A 24,857-nucleotide genomic window follows, 5' to 3' on the forward strand; every position below is an offset into this window, starting at 1 on the left:
GTAAGTTACCATTAAGGTGATGGGTGTTTGCTTTAGTTGGATTTTCAGTATTTTTCATATAATCCAAAAATATTTCATAACCATTGTTCTGATCAAAAGACTTTCAAATGAATTTATTTAGAAACACAGACATCAATAATCAGCCTGTGAATCTCAACAATGGTGACAATAATAAAGCATGTTGCAGTCGCTGCCACCAATCACAACTCATTAATGGCTCCCATCATGCATTGCGGTATGAATAAATTATGATCTGAATTGTCTGTGTAATTTACTATTCCTAATTGAATATTCTGCTCGTCACCATTGTTGAGATGCATAGACTGAATCTTGAAGTCTGTGTGTGCCTAAAAGGAAGATTTTTTTTTTTTTTTTTTAGATTAACAGTTAGGCTGTAATCAACAACATAAATCTAAGTCAGAAATAAGGATCTTAATGAGTTCAGTGATCAAGCTCAAATGATGATTGTCATAATATAACCAACACCATCAGATCACTTTTTCTCTTTGTTCATCGGGCAGTTATAAGATACAACAGCCAAACAAAATCTAAAGTAAATGTATAAGGGTCAAGAGCCCGACTAAAGCAAACACCCATCACCATAACGGTGGCTTACAATTTGTGATTTTCTCCTTCAGTGATTCTGCTTGTTAACATCAGGTGTCTTCAATAATGATCAATCATTACTAAATTAATCACTTAATTAGCTCATTAACTTTAACACTCTTGAGTGTTAATTTAACACTCATATTTTAACACTTTACACTCTTGAGTGTGGACTCATATACTCCCAGGAGTGTTAATTTAACACAGGAGTTTTTGCTGTGTACAAAGAGCCGTAGTTAACTGACAAGCTGAGCCATATCGCATTAAATATCGTTGGCGATACGTCCGCGATATTAATGCGATATGGCTCAGCTTGTCAGTTAACTACGGCTATTTGTAGTAAATGCCGCTCCATCTGAAAGCAGGTGATGGCGATTTACTACTAATCAAGGAACCGGCTTTACTGACGAGATGCGCATAACAATCTCACGATATATATCGCCCAGCCCTAGTGTGGACTCATATACACTCCCAGGAGTGTTAATTTAACACTGGAGTTTTTGCTGTAATCTGAGTGGATGTAAATGTTAAGTAATTAAAATGTGTGATATCAACAATAAAAGGTTAAGTTTGTATATTTACATTAATATATCTAGTTTTGAATTAATCTGCATTTGTTCAAAACACAAGACAATGTGCATTTTTTCCTTTACAAAATTAATCTAAGTAATCCCAGCCAAACTTTTTAGGTACACACGCACAACAAACAATACCTTGTTTTATTTACTCGGTTAAAAAAAAAAACCTCCCCTTCCTGATTCGTTGGTCTGGAAACCCCTTGCAAGTTGCAATTCCAAACGAAGACGAAGACGCGGACTGAACTTAAGGTAAGAATAAAGTTAGCAAATAAACAGTTAATGTTACTTGGGTTGGTACATTCTTTAGTTTACAGTTTTCAAATTGTTGTACAAAAACGAGGTTTCAATTCAAATGTAATTTGAAGATTGTTGTATGTGGATTTTCTAATTAGCATTAGCCTAGGCCTAACTTACCATGTGGTTACGCTGATAGGTTGCTTTACTTGTAGCTTAACGGTAGGCCTAATTGAAACTTTGCAAGTGGTGATAATAAAATAGTTTGTTCTAGTGTAATTTTAAGCTCACATTAGAATACAGCAATGAAATAAGGGATGTAAGTTAGTGTAAGCACGTGGATTTTCAAAACATCCATGAATAATGTAAGGTAACGTCATTTCTTTTCAATCTGGGTCTTATTAAAAAAAATATGTTTTTGTGTTTAAGTGACTGATGGGAACAACAATCTTTGTTGGCAGTTTGCAGAGGCGAAAAAAATAACAGTTGGCCTAACGTTACGTTAATGGGTAATTGCGTATCTTTAATTTACATCCACAAAACCTGCTTATTCGCCACTGACATGCTCAGATTATTAAAGTGTCTGACAACATTATGGAACGGATCCCTACAGAAGTCGACATACATGTTTGTTATGATCCTTTTTATTTAACCCGTTTACGTAGAAAGATTATTGTTTAATATTCACTGCACCTTAAAACATTTACCTGATCGGACTCCAGATATTTGAACACTATTTATGATAAAACTAGGTTGTAGTGACATTAATTTATTAATTTGTCAAATATTGCAGCGTGCGCGCATTTGTAGAAATATCGATTTAGTTTTCAAACTATTTAGTCATACAGAATGCATACTCCATTTACCACTGAACTAGGGATGGGCGATATATCGCACGATATTGTTATGCGCATCTCGTCAGTAAAGCCGGTTCCTTGATTAGTAGTAAATCGCCATCACCTGCTTTCAGATGGAGCGGCATTCACTACAAAGAGCCGTAGTTAACTGACAAGCTGAGCCATATCGCATTAATATCGCGGACGTATCGCCAGCAATAATTAATGCGATATGGCTCAGCTTGTCAGTTAACTACGGCTCTTTGTACACAGCAAAAACTCCAGTGTTAAATTAACACTCCTGGGAGTGTATGAGTCCACACTCAAGAGTGTTTAAGTTAATGAGATAATTAAGTGATTAATTTAGTGATGATTGAGCATTATTGAAGACACCTGATGTTAACAAGCAGAATCACTGAAGGAGAAAATCACAAATTGTAAGTTACCATTGTGGTGATGGGTGTTTGCTTTAGTTGGGCTCTTGACCATTATATTTTTACTTTAGATTTTGTTTGGTTGTTGTATCTGAGTTGTAACTGCCAGTTGAACAAAGAGAAGAGTTGTCTGATGATGTTGGTTAACATTCATCATTTGAGCTTGATTACTGAACTCATTAAAGGAGAAGTTCACTTTTAAAATGAAAATTCTGTCATAATATACTCACCCTCATGTTGTTTCAAACCTGTATGAATTTCTTTCTTCTGCTGAACAGAAAGGAAGATATTTAGAAGAATATCAGTAACCAGACAGTTTTGGGTCCCATTGACTTCCATAGTATATTTTTTTCCTACTATGGAAGTCAATGGGACCCAAAACTGTCTGGTTACTGATATTCTTCTAAATATCTTCCTTTCTGTTCAGCAGAAGAAAGAAATTCATACAGCTTTGAAACAACATGAGGGTGAGTATATGATGACAGAATTTTCATTTTAAAAGTGAACTTCTCCTTTAAGATCCTTCTTTCTGACTTCGATTTATGTTGTTGGTTACAGCATAACTATGAATCTGCATAAATGCCCAGAATTTTTGATATAATATAAAGGATTTCTTAAAAGTTGTTTTTAGAAAAAAAGATCATTCTTTTAGGCACACACAGATGTCAAGATTCAATCTATGCATCTCAACGATGGTGAGGAGCAGAATATTCAATTAGGAAAAGTAAATTACATAGACAATTCAGATCATAATTTATTCATACCGCAATGCATGATGGGAGCCATCAATGAGTTGTGATTGGTGGCAGTCACTGCAACATGCTTTATTATTGTCACCATTGTTGAGATTCACAGGCTGATTATTAATGTCTGTGTTTTAAATGAAGAAATCTGAATATTTATTGATCAGAACAGTGTTTTTTAAATATTTAGAATTATAAGTAAAGTACTGATAATCATAGGTTGAAGAATCACTTAACTGCTGCTAACAAGTTAAACCAAAGTATCTCAATAAGTTTCCTTTTTCAGATCACAGCATGATTATGTCAAAACATAATCAACACTATCAGATCACATTTTACTTTGTTCGTTTAACTGTTAGAAATCAATAACAGCAGACAAACAACAGTAAAGATTAAAGTAAACATATAATGGTCTAGAGCCCAACTAAAGCAAACACCCATCACCTTAATGGTAACTTACAATTTGTGATGTTCTCCTTCAGTGATTCTGCTTGTTAACATCAGGTATTTTCAATAATGCTCAATAGTCACTTAATTAATCACTTAATTATCTCATTAACTTTAACACTCTTGAGTGTTAATTTAACACTGGAGTTTTTGCTGTGTAGTAAATGCCGCTCCATCTGAAAGCAGGTGAAGGCGATTTACAACTAATCAAGGAACCGGCTTTACTGACGAGATGCGCATAACAATATCGTGCGATATATCGCCCAGCCCTAGTGTGGACTCACACTCCCAGCCCCAGGAGTGTTAATTTAACACCGCTCCATCTGAAAGCAGGTGATGGCGATTTACTACTAATCAAGGGAACCGGCTTTACTGACGAGATGCGCATAACAATATCGTGCGATATATCGCCCATCCCTACACTGAACTACGCGAGCTGAAAGAGCGCTTACAATTGTCAATCATCTTACGTGACCATAATCCTGCCTTCTGCATGACGCATTCCCTGTACTCTTTTCTCATAGCTCTGAGAGAAAACAAACACAAAGAAACATTTGATATGAAACTAAAGACAATTAACTGTCTGATCGGCAGGTCAACTACCTGCAGTGTTTGTGGAGAGAAAAAAACGTGAAACTATTTTTTTAATTCTAGTTATAGTTAAATGATTTGCTACGATTTGGGTTTCTTGCATTGTTCAGTTACTAACCATAACACTGTGTCCTTACCAGGTTATTCTACTGACAAGTTGACTACATTGGATAAAGGTATGTAACTTTCCATATATTATATTTAAATTCTATAATAAATGTAGTGAGGAAACTAGGGGTGAAGTTATAACTCAGTTAGCTCATGGGCCAGACAAAATTTCAAATTTTTTCATTTCAAATGGCAAAGTTCCAGTTGTCCTGTTTGTTCTTTTTTTTTCTTTTTTTTTTGCATTTCACAGAACAAATTTATAGTCCTGTCAAAAATTTAGTCAAAAAAGTGACTTATTAACGTGTATGCACCATATGTTGATGGCTGCTCAAAGTCTGCCATTGCATTAGTTGCATTGCATTGCATGGTAATCTATTTTTGTCTTTCCAGACATCAGGCCACCTAAATGTTGTTCCTAGTGTTTTTCTAGGGTTACTTTTTCTAGTTGGTATTCTGTTTCTGTTTCTTTTTCACTGTGTCTCTAATTCTTTCAGTATCTCATGATGTCTCTCCATCTCTCTTGGTCTCTTTCTCAGATCGAGGAGGAATTCCGGAGGATCACACTGAAGCCACTACAGTCCACATTCTTTGGGAAGTTGGACGAATACACGCCTAAATTGTTGAGACTCTACAGGGGGACGGGAGGAGCTGTAGGGAAGAAACTTGATGAGACCCTTGAAATCATGAATGAGGCATGTACTTTTAAAATTGTAGGAGTTACTTTAATGTTGTAGCATTCCGATATCTGTACTCAAAGGGTCACACAAAAATTGAATTTCTGTCATTAATTTCTTACCCTCATTTCGTTCCAAAATCGTAAGACCTTCTTTCATCTTCGGAACACAAATTAAGTTATTTTTGATATAAATCGGACAACTTTCTGACCCTCCATAGACCGCAACGTCATTGCAACTTTTAAAGTCCAGAAAGGCGGTCAAAACATCGTTAAAATAGTCTATGTGACTCCAGTGGCTCAACCTTAATGCCATGAAGAGGCAAGAATACTTTTTGTGCACACAAAAATAATGATATTATTCAACTATTTAATCTCTTCTATGTCAGTCTCCTACGCTGTTCACATAGTAAACACAGCATTGCCTTTCCGTGTTCTACTTCAAAACGCCGGCTTAGTATTGGCCTCTGGTTGGCCAGCTCCTGCGTCAGCATCACATGCATTTATCATTGTGCTTACGTGAACAGCATCGGCCAGTATACTCGTCACTTCATCACATTAAGGTTGAGCCACTGTAGTCACATGAACTATTTTAACGATACTTCCTTTCTGGGCCTTGAAAGTGGTTATGACGTTGCTGTCTATGAAGGACTGAGACAGCTCTCAGATTTCATCAGAAATATCTTCATTTGTGTAATCTTACGGGTTTAGAACAATGAGGATGAGTAACTGACAGAATTTTAACTTAAAGGGTTAGTTCACCTGGAAATGAAAATTCTGTCAGTAATTACTCACCCTCATGTCGTTCCAAACCTGTAAGACTTTCGTTCTTCGGAACACAAATTAAGATATTTTTGATGAAATCTGAGAGCTGTCTCACTCCTCCATAGGCTGATTGGTAATTGCATCTATCAAGGCCCAGAAAGTTAGTAAAGACATTGTTAAAATAGTCCAAGTGACTACAATGGCTCAACCTTAACTTTTTGAAGCGACAAGAATACTTTTTGTGTGAAAAAAAACACAAAAATAACGTCTTTATTCAACTATTTATTTTCTTCCGTGTGGGACTCTGATGTTCACGAAAGCCCCACGACGCATGCGCGAGATGGACTTGGACTATTTTAACAATCTCTTCCTTTCTGGGCCTTGAAAGTGGTCATGATGAGCTCTCAGATTTCATCAAAAATATCTTAATTTGTGTTCCGAAGATGAACGAAAGTCTTGCGTTCAAACCAATGTAAAAAAAATTTGGCTTAAATCACAACACTGCTCAAAACTACCACAGCAACCACGTAATCCCACCCAAATCCTGACAACACGCAGCACATTCTTCAAGTGACTTTCGTTCTTCGAGTGACTTTCGATCTTCGATTGACTTTCGTTCTTCGAGTGACTTTCAGGCACAATTTTTACATAAGTATATGGATCAAAACTACCACAGCAACCACGTAATTCCACCCAGATTTCTGTTCAGAGGGAGAGCAAAGAGCTAAATGCATTCTTCACATTAGCAAACAAAAAGTAGGTTAAATTCTCTCTGGTATATTTCACAGGTTTGTGATGACGACGATGCTGCAGCCATCCATGAGGCCATCACTTCATTTTTGCTCGACATCTTTGTGGTCAGCAAAGCCAGAGATGGTGGTCTTGAGAAGCCAGAAGATTGTGTGAGCGTGTTGTTTTAAAGTCTTAGAGTATGTTACTGTACAGGACTGAAAAACACATCTTTATAGAAAATATTATGTAAATGTTTATTTTTCTGAAGACAATAAAGCCTTGTGAACTTTCACTTAATGAGTTTTCCTCTAGCACCACCATGAAGCACAATTTTCTGTTGTACACAATGTCTCAACCTGTGAGATGAATATATTTTATTATACTTTTTTTATACTGACCTTGTCAGTTTTTTCTATCAAATGGCCAAATGTCAGCTTTATGTAATGTAATAACTAGATTTTCATATTTGATGAGTACATTCCACATTCATACATTCCAAGTACCAGTGTTGAACTTTTACTATAGTAGTAAAAAATGTACTATTTGCATTTATACTTTCAGTAGAAATACTCAGTTGCTAATTATAAAATTTGAGTACTTGTAACTTTAAAATACACTAACAAATTTTGAAAACAGTAGATCCCACTTGAAATTTGTAATCTGGAAATGTAAAAATTAAGTTGGATTCAATAAAAAATAAACATTTAGAACTCTTAAAGTTATGTAGATCACACACACAAAAATGACTAGAGCAATGCTAAAATTAAGTTAACTTTATGTACAAATTTTAAGTTAATTAAATAAAAAAATTAAGTTAACTTTATGTACAAATTTTATTTTAACAAACAGAAAAGTTAAGTAGTTTGTACAAAGACTAGTCTTGTTGGATCTATGTAATAAAATTATGCAAAAGAATTCATCATATTTTTTAAGTAAATCAAGCTGAGAATTTTTATCAGTGCATGATGGGCGCTGCAATGTTGTCCGTCGGATTTACAGCACGTGAATTCATCAGTTTCTCCCGAAATAAATGCAAGAAAGTGGCCGGTGAACTGAGAAGAATAGAGTAAACTTTATAGTTCCTTGTCTTGCACTATGTTTGTCTAATATGAATAACACATGTCGGCAAATTATATTTGAATAGATTGTTATTAGATTAGATTAGATTAGATTCAACTTTATTGTCATTACACAAGTACAGGTACAAGGCAACGAAATGCAGTTTAGGTCTAACCAGAAGTGCAATAGCAGCAAGTGCAGGATATACAGTGGTTCCATAAGTGCAGAACATGGATATGTACTGAATAAATATAGAGTTGAATACTATTATAAACAAATTTACAGATAGATTGTCCTATGAATATAATATACAGATAACTATTACTGTGAACAGAGTTTACAGCTAGATATGTACTGAATATAATAATATACAGATGGCTATTACTATAAACAGAATGTTTACAGATAGATATGTACTGAATATAATGTACAGATGGCTGTTACTATAAACAGAATTTTACAGATAGATATGTACTATGAATATATATACAGATGGCTGTTACTATAAACAGAATGTGAGCATAATATACAGATGGCTATTACTATAAACAGAATTTAACAAATAGATATATGTATAAGTTAGGCTAATGAGCAGTATAACAATGGATTAAAGTAGTGCAAATAAAGTTTGGACAGAAGCTATCCGAGTGAAAGTGCAGTGGAAAGTAATTGCATATTACAGTTAAGGTACGATATTGCAATGTATATATAAACAGTCGGTACTGTAAATAAACAGTCGGCAGTGCAAATTGAGCATATTCCAGTCAAGGTAGTAGTGCAAGATGCATATGTAAACAGTTGTTACTGTAATAACAGTCAGCAGTGCAAATGAACATTATAGTATTGCAAATAACAAAATGGAGGCAGGTGTGAGGAGGGGAGAGGAGAGTCAATCAGTATATGAGGGGAGTGGGATCAATGAGGGTTAGAGTTTAATAAAGAGACAGCTCTGGGGAAAAAACTGTTCTTTAGTCTGCTGGTCCTGGTCCGGAGGCACCTGAAACGCCTGCCGGAGGGCAGGAGAGAAAACAGTCTGTGGGCTGGGTGAGAGGAGTCCTTAAGGATGCTGCGAGCTCGATGCAGACAGCGTTTCCTCTGGATGTGCTCGATGGCAGGTAGTGGAGTCCCAGTGATGCGCTGGGCGGTTTTCACCACCCGCTGCAGTGCCTTGCGCTCTGCAACAGAACAGCTCCCATACCACACTGTAGCACAGTTGGTCAGGATGCTTTCTATTGCACAGCGATAGAAGTTCACCAGGATAGTGGAGGAAAGCTGATTCTTCCTCAGTGTCCTCAGGAAGAAAAGGCGCTGGTGAGCCTTCTTGACCAGGCTGGAGGTGTTGGTTGTCCAGGTCATGTCCGCCGAGATGTGGATCCCCAGGAACTTGAAACTGGAGACACGCTCAACAGCCATTCCATTGATGTGGATGGTGTCGTGTGTGCCTCTTGACACTTTCCTGAAGTCCACGATGAGCTCCTTCGTTTTGGTGGTGTTGAGGAGCTGGTTATTTTCGGTGCACCATGTGGCCAGGTGCTTGATCTCCTCCCTATAGGCAGTCTCATCGTTGTTGCTGATGAGACCAATCACCGTAGTGTCGTCCGCAAACTTGACGATGGAATTAGATCCGTACACAGGCTTGCAGTCGGAGGTGAAGAGGGAGTAGAGGAACGGGCTTAGCACACAGCCCTGTGGTACACCAGTGTTGAGTGTGATGGATGTGGAGCAGTTGGAGCCTGATCGAACATTCTGGGGTCTGTTGGTCAAGAAGTCCAAAATCCAGTTGCACATGGAGGTGTTGAAGCCCAGGTCTCCAAGTTTGGCTATTAACTTAGTTGGGATGACAGTGTTGAATGCTGAGCTGAAGTCAACAAACAGCATGCGTGCATAAGTGTTCTTATTGTCCAGATGTGTGACCACAGAGTGCAGTGCCATGGAGACTGCATCCTCTGTGCTCCTATTGCTACGGTAGGCAAACTGGTGTGAGTCCAATGTGGATGGTAGAGAGTCTTTTAGGTGTGCCAGGACCAGCCGCTCAAAGCACTTCATTACGATGGGTGTGAGTGCTACAGGGCGGTAGTCATTAAGGCACTTCGGGCTGGAGTGTTTTGGCACTGGCACAATGGAAGTGCATTTAAAGCATGTTGGTACAGCTGCTTGGGCAAGAGACAGGTTGAAAATGTCTGTAAAAACCCCAGCGAGCTGCTCCGCACATGCCCTGAGTACGCGTCCAGGGATGTTGTCTGGTCCAGCAGCCTTGTGCGCGCTGATCCTGCTCAGTGCATTGCAGACATCTGTGGAGGAGAGTGTGATCGGTGGGTGGTCAGCTGAGGATTTGAGCTTGGTGGCAGTTTCTCTGTTGTCTCTTTCAAAGCGAGCATAAAAGTCATTTAGCTCGTTCAGGAAGTTGACATCAGTGGCTGCGGGGGTGGAGTGAGAGGGTTTGTAGTCACTGATGGCCTGAATGCCCTGCCACATGCGCCGAGGGTCAGCGTTGGAAAAGTGTCCCTCTATCTTAAGCTTGTAGCAGTGCTTGGCCTCTTTGATGCCCCTTTTCAGATTTGCTCTGGATGTGCTATAGGCTTGTGCATCTCCTGATCTGAAGGCAGTATTGCGTGTCTTCAATAGGAGTCGCACTTCCCTGTTCATCCATGGCTTCTGATTTGGGTATGTGGTGATCTGCTTCTGGGTTGTAACACTGTCAATGGTGGTATTAATATAATCCAGTACAGAGGAGGTGTAGCAGTCAATGTCCGTGTGAGAGCCACTGGTGGCTTGAGAAGCAAACATACTCCAGTCTGTGTGTAGAAACCTTTCCTGGAGTGAGAAATCTGCCCCCGCAGGCCACACCTTGATGGTCTTCACTGATGGCTTCACGCGATTGATCAGAGGTGCATATTTGGGGGTGAGGAACAAAGAAAGGTGATCTGACTGTCCCAAGTGGGGGAGGGGTGTCGCGACGTAAGCTTCAGCCATGTTTGTGTAAACATGGTCTAAGGTTTTGTTTCCTCTGGTGTGACAGGAAACATGCTGGTGAAATTTCGGTAGCACTGACTTTAAGTTTGAATGATTAAAATCACCCGCAACAATAAACGCAGCTTCCGGGTGAACGGTCTGTTGTTTACTGATGGCTGCGTGAAGTTCTTTCATAGCAAACTTGGCATCAGCATCCGGGGGAATATAGGCTGCAGTTATAATAGTGGAAGTGAACTCCCGCGGTAGATAAAACGGTCTACATTTAACCATGAGAAACTCAAGGTTAGCTGAACAATGTCTCCCAACAATAGCAGAGTTTGTGCACCAAGCTTTGTTAATGTAAATGCACAATCCACCACCTCTGGTCTTACCGGAGCCATCTAATGTTCTATCCGCCCGGAATGTATGGCGTCCCGCTAGCTCAATAGCGTTGTCCGGTATTCCGCTGTTTAACCATGTTTCCGTGAAAATTAGAACATTACAGTTCAAAAGTCTCTTGCTGTATGTGATGTTGAGTCGAATCTCCTCCATTTTGTTCAACAGCGACCGTACATTGGCAAGGAAAATGCTGGGTAAAGAGAGCCGGTGTGGTGTTAGCTTTAGCTTAGCTCTTAGTCCTCCGCGCTTCCCCCGCCTTTGTTTACGATCTCGCCGGCGCCTGCGAGCACTTCCGCCCGGCCGGGCAGAGTGCATAGCCTCGGGTGATCTGGCGATCTCAGGAAGGAGTCGAAGGTTGTCCATAAAACTGTCGGAAATTCGCAAACCAATATCCAAAAGCTCACCTTGGGTGTACGATGTTAAGGCACAACTGTTCTGGACGAACAGACCCGAAATGAGCAAGAAAAATACTGCTAAATTACAGAATCTGGAGAGACCGCGAGCCTCGCGATGTACTCGCGCCGCCATCTTGGATCGGTTATTGCTGCTTCCACAGACATCAGTGTGTTTTACAAACTCCAAATGTATTGTTTTACTCGTGCTTATGTGTATTTAAATATCTGAAACCAAAAATAAACATTATGAAGTTGAAAAACTGCTTAGTTGTGATGACAGCGCTGAACGCGTCCGACTCTGGCGTCCTCAAAAGACGTCGCTAGTTTATCCCATGGAGAACGTTGTGAGGACGTCGTGGTAAAGTTCCATTTTTTCCCATCTGGTCCGCAGATAACTTTCCAGAAAATTGCATTACAAGTAATCGTAGTAGTTATACAACCAACGTTATATATATATATATATATATATATATATATATATATATATATATATATATATATATATATATATATATATATATATTAAAATATTATATGTATTTTTTATTATTATTATTAAAGAGGTTGAGTGTTAGTAAAAACAACAATACAAAATCTTAAATAAAAGTGACACTTCACGTGGAGTGGCGGCATTTTGCACATATGAGCGGGTCGAGCTTCAAAAGGAGTTTTAAATTCATGAGATTTTTATTAATGTAGCCTAATGTGTTAGATGTTTATTTATGTAAATGCTGCTTGGCTGATATGGGCGTGCGCGTTGAACATGCGAGTCGCTTTCAAACACTGGAGCGGTTGCCATGGAAACGGCGCAGGACCACTGCAACTGACAAAAAGCAGAAATCCATCTCTCGCTGTTGTTTTCACTACTTTCAGGTGAGTTTAATCTAAAATCACACAAATAATACACACTACTGTTCCTGACATTTTTCTTACGTGTTATTGACACACATCTATTGAAAATTTTACGTTACTTCATAGAAATAGTTTAGTGTCTTCGAAAAACTCCGTTAGCATCTCAACCGTGTTCTGAAGAGGTAACTTAACTGCTAACGTTAACTGTTACTGTTAGCGCTGTTAACTGTCAGGCTAACCTAAGCTCTTGTTTATAAAAGTTTGGGCTTTTAATCACATCTTTGTGTGTAGGTGAGATTTTTTGTTAGTTTTGTAAAGGATTTGCTGGCAGTTGAATGGGTGATTGGAAGTTGGCTAATTAATTTAACGGATAAATGTATTTGCTGTTAATCGATGACGTCACTTACTTGACTGGATAGTATTAGAAATGTTAGAATGTAATATAAATGTTTTTTGAGCATCAAATCATCATATTAGAATGATTTCTGAAGGATCATGTGACATTGAAGACTGATCTTCACTATATATTCACACAATTATGCTGAAAATGTAGCTTTGATCACAAGGAATAAATTACATTTTAACATATATTCACATAGAAAACAGTTATTTAAATTGTAATAAAAGTTCACAATATTACAGTTTTTACTGTATTTTCGCTCAAATAAATGCAGCCTTGGTGAGCATAAATGACTTTCAAAAGCATTAAAAGCTGTAGATTAGCAACATTAATAAAGTTCTCCTCTGTTTTAGCTGCCTAGAAGGACGATGAGGTGACAGTGCAGCCCGGGATAAGGAAGAGGAGGAGGAGGAGGAGGAGGAGGAACACGTAAGTTAGACAATTTTCTTATACCTTTCTAACAAAAAGCTATAAACCTGACTACAATAGCATGGTACAATTTATTTTTCAGCTTCCAGTGAATATATAGAGCGAGACCCTCCTCCTATCCGTGCCTCAGAAGACCCTGCCCTCCTCTGGTGGGGTAAGAAAGACACTCTTCCTCTTCTCCCACAGCTCTCCATCATCTCCCTCTGCCTCCTCAACACTGTCTGAAGGAGCGTTTACCACAGCTGGCCGAGCTGGGACACAGTCAGGAATGAGAGGTCTCAGATTCTCTCTGAGAAAGTCATCATGCTCATTTTCTTGAACAAAAAACTCTTGATGTATATTTGGGTGGGTGAAATAATACTGGAGAGAATTATTTTAATTTTTTACATATCTTTACTCTTTACTAACAATATTTTTTTTTATTTGTTAGCTTCAGAGAAGCTCAAGGACTATAGATCTTTGGTAATATTCGCATTGTTCAGGTTTAGCTACTGGTAGTGAAGCAATGAAGCACATTACCACCAGACATTTGTAGCAGGAGCCTCACAGGACACTCAGGAAACAATTTAACCTATTTCTGCAAATAAAATTAATAATAAAGAAACTGCTGAATGGTCTTTATTGTTTTTCCACCAAATTATAAAGAGTAGTATCAATAAGAGTATTGATTATTATTTAACTACACCCCTGATGATACAACACTTTTTTCAATAAAAAGAATACGCTTTAATAGTTGGTTACATTATTCATTGATTATGTTTTTTGATTAATTAATTGATGTTACTTAAGTGATTAATTTAGTGATGATTGACCATTATGGAAGACACCTGATGTTAACAAGCAGAATCACTGAAAGAGGAAATGTTAGGCTGTTTTGGAAATTCAACTATTTGGGTGTACAGAAGTCTTAGTAACACAGTTTCTACAACAATTATAGCCAGACATTAATACCCACTGGCTTTAACCGAGGACCTCGGCCAATGTTTCATATTCGCGTCGTGCCTAACAACGCCCTTCAGCCGTGACTTATTCAGATACAGCACTAGCCTAGAGTACCTTATTGCTTTTATAAAACGGTTACCACGCAATACAAATATTAATCCCGAAACATATGTATCTATGCAACTATCATGAAGTAAAATGTATCACTAAAAGCCAATTCATTCCGCTGGAGAAAAAAAAATAGTCCCTGACAGTGACCATAAAGCAACAGACGAAGTTACATTAATTCTCCATTAGATGGAGACAAAGACTGTCTTAATGAGTGAGTCAGTCAGTCAGTAGAGAAGACTTTTGAAATGACTCAAACTTGAGAAGAAAGACGCAACTGACATGACTATAAGCACGGACAACCCCTATTAACTGTTAAAAGTACAAGATATCACACCGGACATTCAAACAGATTTTTTATTATGAATATAGGAGTCGGACTGACCTGAAGGAAATATCCAGCCTACCCACTAAGCAAAATGATTAATAACCACCATCCTTGTGGAACTGCATTATTGGTGCCAAAAGCATTAAAATTATAACTTATTTGAAGGTGGATTAAAATCATGTGCACATGTTTTGAGCAAGAGTATCATATAGTCACACACAGACATCAAGATTTTGGATATGAATCACAACAACGGTGACAAAAAAAAAAACTTCATCCTGCAATGCATGATGGGTAGCTTTCATAGTACAAAACTCATCCTTGATTCTCAAGCTTTTTTGTTTTGATTGTCACCGTTGTTGTGATTCATATCCAAAATCTTGATGTCTGTGTGTGACTATATGATACTCTTGCTCAAAACATGTGCACATGATTTTTATCCACCTTCAAATAAGTTATAATTTGAATGCTTTTGGCACCAATATTGCAGTTCCACAAGGATGGTGGTTATTAATCCCAAATATAAATACACAACTTTAAACAATATTAGATGCCCATTTTGTGATGATTATGTCATCATCAACATTGAGCTGATAACACTCAAACTTTTTCTAGGCTTTCTCTGCCACAACAATTGTGTTACACAAACACACTGTTACAGCAGTCAAAGGAAAGTTAAAGTAAAAGAAAGGGGACCAAGAGCCCAACTAAAGCAATCACTGATCACCACAATGGTGACACTTCAAATTAAACAAATATCAACATCTAAACCTCTGTTTATTCTCACTAAGATCATCTGACAGCAATAGTCAAAGTAATTATGTCTATATGAGACCATAAATGATGTTGAAATATGTCCACAATGCCCACATATGAACTAGTGTTTAACCTTGTACGAAGGTTCGATGAACGTCTATATCGGACGTGCAGAACACGTCGCAAAAAGACGTCATATCAACTTTCATTCTAGACCCTCAATGGACGTCATTTCAACGTCCGATTTTTGTTGAAAAGACGTCTTTCGGACATCATTTTGCTTAGTGGGTTGTATCCACTGTAGTGGACATTATATTTTATTAAATTTATCTGACATCATACATGTCACATGTCACAACCTGGGTGTCCTGTAAAGAGCACATTCAGGGCTTCTCAGAGATACCAAATGTTTCAACATGAAAACAACTTCTCCTTGGTCTTTAAATCTGTTTCTAAACCAAAGCTGCTGTTTGTACTGATTTTACTCTGTGTTATGAAGATTTATATCGGCTGATATTATGTCTATTATGTTTTCTCAGTGTGTGTTTCGTGAGATGGAGTCGGTATAATCCATACTATCTGGATCCTGATCCCAGTAAAGATGCTGTACCAGAGTCAGAGCTCAGTGTTGAAGAGAAAGAGCTGCAGGAACTGAAAACAGTGAGTCCGATAAAAGCAGCGTTGTCGAGCGACACCAGCTCTGCTTTCAGCGACCCTTTGATAAGGTACAAACTAAAAGAGCTTAACGAACAACTTTAAATGTTACTATAGCTTTAAGACCTGTAACGTTATATAAACACAGTGGAGTCCAAAAGTATGAGGCCACCATTAAAATCTGAGTAATTGAAGCAAGCTATTTCCAAAACTTCCAATACACAGAATAAAAAGTCGCAGCGATAACAAGCTTTCATATTTTTGGACCCTACTGTGTGTATTCTTCATAACGTTGATTTTCTGTTTTCCTGCAACAGCAAGTTCATCAACATGATGATGCAAGATGGCAACAAAATCCTTGCTAGAGGAATCATGACACAGGTTTGGTTGAAACCCCATTCTATACACTTGTAAAATACCATGGTACATTACCTGAAATGAGTGTTGACATAATTTCTGCTTGGATGTTTTGTGTCCGTTCAGACGCTGGAGACCATAAAGAGAAGACAGGTGGAGAAATACCACAAATCTCCAGCAGCGAAGAGAGATGAGGTGGAGTGTAATCCGTACGCCATCTTCCATCAGGCTCTGGAGAACTGCAAACCCATCATCGGTCTGGCCAGTGTTCAGAAAGGAGGGAAGTTTTACCAGGTCAGCGAACAACCTTGAATATTTACTTTACAACTGTGAGATAATATGACCAGGGGCCTTGATGTATAAAAATGTTGCTTATGCATAAAAATTGCATTGAAATGTGCGTTCCAAGCACATATCGGGATTTATAAAAAGTAAACAGTGTAAATATGCTGTCCTCTAGACCTTGCGAACGCACTCGTTTACTGGAGAGAGCAAAGAAATGAAGGACACAGAATGATTTTAAACTCTGTTTTCATTTTGATACACATTTAGATTAAATATTTCTCTGTCAGTAACGGAATTAAGCACTCAAATTACACAGTTATAATCCAGAAGTTAAGCAAAAATGAAATGAATTTAGATATTTGTAGTGGATGCTCTGCTTTTGAACACAAGCTAGGTTTTAATGACAGCGAAGAGTGCTGTAGGCACATGATAATTCCTCTTTAAACTAAATTGCAGAACTCATGTCTCGCGAGAATAATAATCAGTGATGCGACTCTGATATTATGGCGGACACTGCTGGATTTGTTCAGTGGTCGAACGGTCCATTGGCCGGTTTGAAAAGGTCCGATGACGCAGTACTGTACAACTTCTGCTGTTGATGTCATGTTAAAGCAGACAGTAGCGTAATGATAACTCCTCCTGTCATCTTCACAACATTATAAAAAATACCACTGTATTTGAAGGATAGAATTTGAAGGAAACGATAAGATTTGCACATTTAAAAAAAAATGTTTTGTCAGTGATGAGTCAGACAATAGTATTTACAATGTAAAAAAGTAATGAGGAATATCTGTTTCCATTAAAAATATACTGTATAAACATATTAAAATATATATGTTAGCTTTATAGGCAAAATTGCATACATTTTAGTTTAAAGACTATTTAAAACAATTAAAAATACTATTTGGCCAGTGGAAAAGAATGAGTAACTTTTCCCTGAAAACTTTCTCTGAAAAGTAGGATTTTTTTTTTTTTTAAATCAGTTTAACTTTTTGATATAGTATTTATTCTAAAACAAGACAAGGATACTGAATGATTTTTAGAAATGTAATCTGATGGCACAAATAGCATTTATAGTCATATGTAACTAATGTCTTGTATCTTTAAACATGGTATCACATGGATGGAAATGCATTATGGAAATGATATGCAGATGATGTTTTGCAAGTGCCATATATAGTTTTAAAAAGGGAATATTGTGCACGTTCTGGTCTTCTGGCGTACACGTGCTTTTAGGATGAATCTACTTAAAGTTTTATACATGAGGCCCCAGGTGTTGTAGATCTACAATTCTCAGTTCAAATTTAGAATTAGTGTTCACTAATAGGTTGTTAAATGGCCAACATTGATAAAATTATCTTGAGAAAAGTGACTGAATATTTAATTGTATTTATTTAACAAAAATGATGTCAACAGAAATGCACAAAATTGTGATGAATAGACTGTACAACATGTTTTCGACAATATATATCTTTAACATTTTTTAAAACTTAAATATGTACTATTTTATCCAGAGTGATTTATAGTACATGGATTTTCTGCAGTATTTTTCAGCTCTCTGAATAGAATTTTATGAATAAAGGGATAATTCATCCAAGAAGTGAAAACTATCATAATTTACTCGTCTTCATGTTGTTCCAAACCTGTATGACTTTCTTTCTTCTGTGAAACACAAAAGCGGATGTTATGCAGAAAGTCCATTCTGATCTTTTCCATACAATGTACGATGTTGTCAAGCTCTAGGAATCACATCAAAACTCAGATCAAATACTGAATCTCACTCTCTGTTATTGTTCTTGCAGGTTCCTGTCCCTCTTATGGATAATCGCCGGCGTTTTCTGGCCATGAAGTGGTTGATCACAGAATGCAGAGACAACAAGCATCGTCGCACACACATGTACGAGAAACTCTCGCAGGAGCTGCTGGCCGCCTTCACGAATGAGGGAAATGTGGTTAAGCGCAAACATGACCTTCACAAGATGGCCGAAGCCAACAGGGCATACGCACACTACCGCTGGTGGTAGAGACCGCACAGCTGGACTACATCGTTTAGGACTGACGGCATCAGGAGTTTGGATGAGTTTCACTCGGAGAAAAGGACCTGAGAAAATCTGTCATCTTGACTCATAAATACAGATTGTCTTTGAATGAAAGTAAACAAAGTAAGCTATAAAAATCACATTTCCATTTTTGACCTGTAATTCTTCACAAGAGTTGAACAGTGTGAACGACTGTGCAAAACAAATCTTAGACATCTCATTACACGTTTATGAGATTTCAGTAGTAACCTTGTGCACAAAAATGTTTAATTATTTATTTTAAAGTGTCATCAAGACAACTTGACAAGTCATTGTCTAATCTGCAAAATCTAAGGAATCAATCAGACCAAAACAGCTGGACAAAAGCTTCTTTTTATACTTTCAAATGCAATTTTTTGGCATATCACCTGACTTGATGTTAACATTTAAATCCAGTGGATCTTCTTCAGATCGAAGTTATGCAAAATAAAAATATTATTGTAACTTTGCAAACTTACTGCAACGCTTTATTGCTTTATAAGCACTTGTTTAAATAGGAAAATGCTTAAGAGTCAGAGGCCTGGTTTCACAGACAGGGCTTAGATTAAACCAGGATTAGGCCTAAATTCAATTAGGCCATTTAAGTAGCCTTTAAAAACGTGCCTTAGAAAAACACGTAAACGTTACTGGTGTGCATCTTGAGACAAAACAATGGCACTGACATATTTTAAGAAATGTCAGTGCAAGAAAAGTAGCTTTCAGTTAAAACAGCTCAAACATGCATTTTAGTCTGTGACTAGCTTAAGCCTTGTCTGTGAAACCAGGGGTATAACTGGATCATTATTGCAGTGATTATTATGTTTCTAGCATGTTATATGTATCAGTTCTTCTAACCTAATTAGTGGAGTGTGTAGCTTTTCTTAAACAACCATGTAGGAAGAGACACATCATGGCCATATTCCAGGAGGACCATATAAAGATTCATCAGGCTCAAACTGTGAAAGAATGGTTGTGAGGAGCATGACGAATCATTTCCCACATGAATTGGCACCTCTTGAGTCCTGAGCTTAAATTTATTGAGTGTCTTTGGGATGTGTTGGAGGAGACTTTACAGAGTGCTGGACTCTTGCATTGGCAATACAAGATCTTGACCAAAAATGCACATCTTGATATAAATAAATGCTGAGATGTTATTTCCCTCGAGAGGAAGAGATTATTTATTTTTTTGTCAAGATAGTGTGTTGACAATGCAACTGTCTTGTATTATGAATATTAATTACGTAAAGTGATGGTGTCTCTGTTGACCAAACATATGGTCTGAAATGTTACTTTAGCGCTCATTCTATTTTGAACCAAATGTTACATCGCGACCATGGCAACAATATGATCTGTGCCGAATGAGAGAGGTCGGCAACAAGCTCATAAAATAGAATTAAGCCATATTTTTGGCTTCGTATAATGTTTTGCGATTTTTCACAAATTGAACAATAGCCTGTTCCATGAGTTATTCCTCTGGACATGGAATCATAAATCATTACTTACGTCCTTTTGCAGGGAATTCTAAATCTCTTTGACATTTCACCTATATTCACATCTTTTACTTTGGCAAAGGAGAAAAAACATTACATCAGATACTATTTTACCTTCCAAGACAATAAAAAGCATTATTAACCTCACTAGGTAAAGCTCATCAACTTTATCAAATATAACCTACATTTCTTGCTCATGCGGAAGATACAATTCTCTCTCTTCTGACCTTTTACAACCAGTGTCAATTAACATCTGGAGAAAAGACGAGAGACTCTGTCCTGCTCGTGTCCCACAGTTCTCTCAAAGCGCTTAGTGGGATTTACGACAAAACATTTATCTTTGTGGGGAAATATAATTAAACTTGGCTTACTTCCAAAATTTCAAGCAATTTCTATTTCTTTCCATTTTGAAGGGCTTTGCAGCCTATTGTTTAAAATTTAATGCACTGTTTACCCATTAAAAGCGTAATTTCTACATTGTGCATAACCTGCAAACTCTTTTGGTCTGATGTCTTATATGAAAGCTTGTCTAAAAATGAGCACGTTTGACATTTAGTGAGCATCGACCTTGAGTCACCGATTTCGGCACAGCAGCTTTTCTCAGTTTAAGAGTTGTGTAGATCTGCTTCGGGAATGCACTGTTGACTCGAGAACTGATTGAATTAGTTATTTTTTTATATTTTTTATAATTCAGTCAATTATTTTGGCAGAAAAGTATGGTATATTTCATATACAAAACAGCAGGAAATGTTTTTTTTTTTTTTTTTACAATATTATGTTGGGATCATTTTACATTTGGGGACAAATAGTTGTTATACATTAATTTCACCATTACAATAAATAATTGTGGATTACCTACCTGATTACATTACTACTGTAAGCACAGGAAAATACTAATCAGCTTGTGAAGAAATAATATATTTTAGAACTTTGTCAGACTTTCCAACAACTTTTTGTTCCAACAAAAACCGGTTTCACCAGAGAGAGCAGAAGTGTTGTTGGTCTATTAAGTGTTTTTCCATTGGGGCCCATATAAGATTGACTGAGGTAAATAAATCTGCATTGAATATTATTGAACTATTGAAGTAAGACTTCAATAGAAAGCATTCTCTCAACATTTATTTTTTTATCTGACTGCACTTCCACACACATAGAAATTCAGACACTTACAAATTAATGTGTTTTTATAAACTGGTTTGTAACTGGTAAACATAACAAATATATTTGCATAGATTTATATTTGGCACAGCCAACTCTGTACCTTCAGTGTATACATACAGTACCCTGAGACATCATCAAAATAAAAAGACAAACATAAGCAGATTCATTTTCAGTTGGAAAAATAGTCTCTTAGTCATCAAAAGTAAATAGTAACATATGGAAGCAGATTAGTCTCAAATATAATTCACGCAAAAAACATGATTCACAAATGCGTAGACAATTTCACATGCATGAAACCTAATTCACGTGCACACAAAAAAAATCCACGTGCGTGAAAAAAATATATATTCACAAAAAGCAATTCACATGCGCAAAATAAAATTATATACTCATAAAATACATTTCACAAATGCAAAACACAATTCGTAGATATACAACTGTGCACAAAAACCTTTGAATGTTTAAAATGTACGAGTGTATCCTTGCATTTGAATGTGCAAATCGTCATTCACGCACGAATCGCCTTAGATATGTGTGTGTGAGTTTTTGAGACTTAGCTGGCAGCATAACACTCGTAACACAGAGCAGTCGTACTCTTTAGCCAATCAGATTTAAGCTTATCAATCGTCCAATCAGTATCACGTGAGGGCGGGCCTCCCTACATGTTACGTCATCAGCTTTCGACCAGTTCATGGCTGAGCAGTAAGTGCAGTTAATCGTTCATTTCTGTGTTAACTGAAGTTAAAGAAGTTTGAGATCAGTTGAAGCAATAGTTTATGAACTATTAACTGATGTAAGCAAGTGTTGTTGTAATCAGATGTCCCATATCGTGTCAAAAATGAAGAAGAATGATGCTTGTTTTGTTGTATTTTAGCTGAAGGTACAGACAGCTCTCACAGCTACAATAATGAGTGCAAAACAATCATCTGTGGTCAATATACCCATCGAGATTGTTCTTTAAATAGTGAATAGACCTATTTTAATGAGCACCCAGTGTTTTTTGCCATTTGTGTATGATGTTAAATTATTATTAACACTTGTTTCCCTGCATTTTATCAGGATTACTCACCTTTGGTGTGACATCTGGATAGCAGTCACGAACATCTTAATTCATGTTGTTTCTTTATTCTCTTTTATACTTTTTTTTTTTGTATTTATGTCTTAATTGGTAACACTTTATTAAAACGTTTCATTAGTTAACATGAACTAATAATGAACTGCACGTGAACAGCCTTTATTATTTTTTGTTAATGTTAACATTTACTAGGCTAATACTTCATTTAAATCTTGTTAACATTAGTAAATGCACTGTAAACTAACAATGAACAGCTGTATTTTTAACTAACGTTAATAAAGATTAACAAACACAGCAACAAATGTATTGCTCATGGTTATTTAATACATGAACTAATGTTAACTAAGTTATTGTACCTTATTGTAGAGTGTTAGCAATATATTCAACATGCATTTCCTTATGTTTTGTGCTGTATTGTCATCGCAAGGTTTTTAAATAAAGTTTTTTATTGTCATCTTAAGGTCTCAGGACAATATTGTGAAGCATTAATTTTACTTTGCCTAGTAAAATAGGCAAATCTGATTTTATGCTGATGAGACAAAGGTACTTATCATAGAGAGGCAATTAAGATTATGTGACTAAGATTACTCAGTAAACTCTATTCAAATACCATCACTTAATTTCCCACATCCTCTGTCTGCACCTCTTGTACTATAGGGTTTTAGTACTTTAAATATCAGGACAAAATCTTATATGTCCTAACAGAGAGGTCTACTGATGACCGGACTGAAGACAATTCATTTGTTAACTTTTCACTTGATGTATTGCACTTATATTTATATACTCTAAAAGCAAAGTACACTCTGACTGGATCTCACAACTCCTGAAGAGATGTATATTTCTCTGTACTGAATATTGTGCTTCACAGTTTAGACTGTCAGTTCATGATCTTCATATGTAACAGGAACATTAATCATGATCAAGTCATTTTATATATTTTATTCCCAAAGGATTCAGAAACTTCAAATTGAACTATGTCTGAATCTTTTAATTCTTACAAGAACATTTAATAATGCATGCATAGCAAGGCTTTATTCCCAAAGCGTGTACATATAGTCCACATGAGACAAATTAATACAGTAACAATGCATCACTTTCAACCACTTGTTGAAACAACTGTCAAAATGGATGGCTTGCAACATGACTGTTTTCAAAGAATTACAGTAGAAATGGTAAGATCACAGTACTGGTTGTCTGCAACTTCATACATCATCTGTCTTGGAAATCTGAAACAATAAAACTACATAATATATGCAGATCAAAACATGTCTCCTATATATGCACGTCATTACATACATTATCATAGGTGGACAGGACATGAAAACCCATCAATACTAAAAATAAATGTTTATATTCACATGTGGACTAAACAGCAGTTAATAAACTATTGCTTCAAATGATCTCTAACTTCTAAACACAGAAATGAACGATTAACTGCACTTACTGCTCAGCCATGAACTGGTCGAAAGCTGATGACATAACATGTAGGGAGGCCCGCCCTCACGTGATACTGATTGGTCGATTGATAAGCTTAAATCTGATTGGCTAAAGAGTACGACTGCTCTGTGTTAGGAGTGTTATGCTGCCAGCAAAGTCTCAAAAACTCACACACACATATCTAAGGCGATTCGTGCGTGAATGACGATTTGCACATTCAAATGCAAGGATACACTCGTACATTTTAAACATTCAAAGGTTTTTGTGCACAGTTGTATATCTACGAATTGTGTTTTGCATTTGTGAAATGTATTTTATGAGTATATAATTTTATTTTGCGCATGTGAATTGCTTTTTGTGAATATTTTTTTTTTCACGCACGTGGATTTTTTTTGTGTGCACGTGAATTAGGTTTCATGCATGTGAAATTGTCTACGCATTTGTGAATCATGTTTTTTGCGTGAATTATATTTGAGACTAATCTGCTTCCATAGTAACAGCCTGTCCATCCTGGTCACTGATGCAGCAGCCACATAAACATTTACAAAGCAGGCTTAACTCTCACATATTTAACTAATAAATACTCAGATGAAGGAATTAACTTTTTTTTTTTCACAAGAGCTGTACCAAAATCTTACTGTTTATGAAAAAAAAACACACAAAAAAGCATGATTTACCTTTGAAATTATCCAACAACCAATATGAAATGATCCAAGCAATTCTCAACAGAATGCAACACATTTTGAAGTCTTCAGTCTGGCTTAGTTGGGTTAACTCCACTTTTATAGACGTAGAGAGCATAAGAGTGAGGGAGAAGTGTGGAACAGTCCGTGTCTCGATCACTGTGTCTGTGAAACAGCAGACGCTGACAGATTCTCCATTTCATGAGTCTCTGCTGTGTTCTGTGTTTAAAACAAGACATTGTTATTTGGCAACTACACATATGAACTGTGACGATGTCAAACCTTGCAGAT

General features: G+C 36.9%; 3 protein-coding genes and 1 long non-coding RNA gene across 5 annotated transcripts in view; 2 read left to right on the forward strand and 2 right to left on the reverse strand.

Moving 5' to 3' along the window:
- The window catches only part of LOC311277667 (uncharacterized protein), a 164,367-nt gene that overhangs the window by 35,487 nt on the left and 104,023 nt on the right, over positions 1-24,857 (reverse strand). The window lies entirely within an intron of this gene.
- On the forward strand, positions 1,363-7,038 carry LOC311305764. The gene is made up of 4 exons (XR_014630069.1): positions 1,363-1,433; positions 4,610-4,645; positions 5,114-5,269; positions 6,804-7,038. It is a non-coding gene; the product is annotated as an uncharacterized lncRNA (long non-coding RNA).
- Positions 15,474-19,164, forward strand: mrps7 (mitochondrial ribosomal protein S7; the record flags this gene model as incomplete). Its single annotated transcript, XM_084421841.1, has 5 exons — positions 15,474-15,511; positions 15,907-16,092; positions 16,339-16,402; positions 16,505-16,672; positions 18,466-19,164. The coding sequence occupies 5 exons, from the start codon at positions 15,474-15,476 to the stop codon at positions 18,685-18,687; spliced, it is 678 nt and encodes a 225-aa protein (XP_084277967.1). The 3' UTR covers positions 18,688-19,164.
- Positions 20,846-24,857, reverse strand: part of LOC311277699 (uncharacterized protein) — a 55,375-nt gene continuing 51,363 nt past the window's right edge. Inside the window, exons 19-21 of one of the 2 annotated variants that reach the window (XR_014625308.1) lie at positions 24,561-24,785; positions 23,891-23,956; positions 20,846-23,672 (exon numbers count right to left, since the gene is read on the reverse strand). Coding sequence is in view for 1 of the 2 variants with exons in the window: in XM_084388083.1 (XP_084244209.1) it covers positions 24,723-24,785 (63 nt within the window). In the remaining variant the exon portion in view is untranslated. Of the gene's footprint in view, positions 24,786-24,857 lie in introns of both variants that reach the window. The other variant, XM_084388083.1, reaches the window with a different exon arrangement.

The sequence above is a fragment of the Rutilus rutilus genome (assembly GCF_951802725.1).
Source record: "Rutilus rutilus genome assembly, chromosome: 1".
NCBI lineage: Eukaryota > Metazoa > Chordata > Actinopteri > Cypriniformes > Leuciscidae > Rutilus > Rutilus rutilus.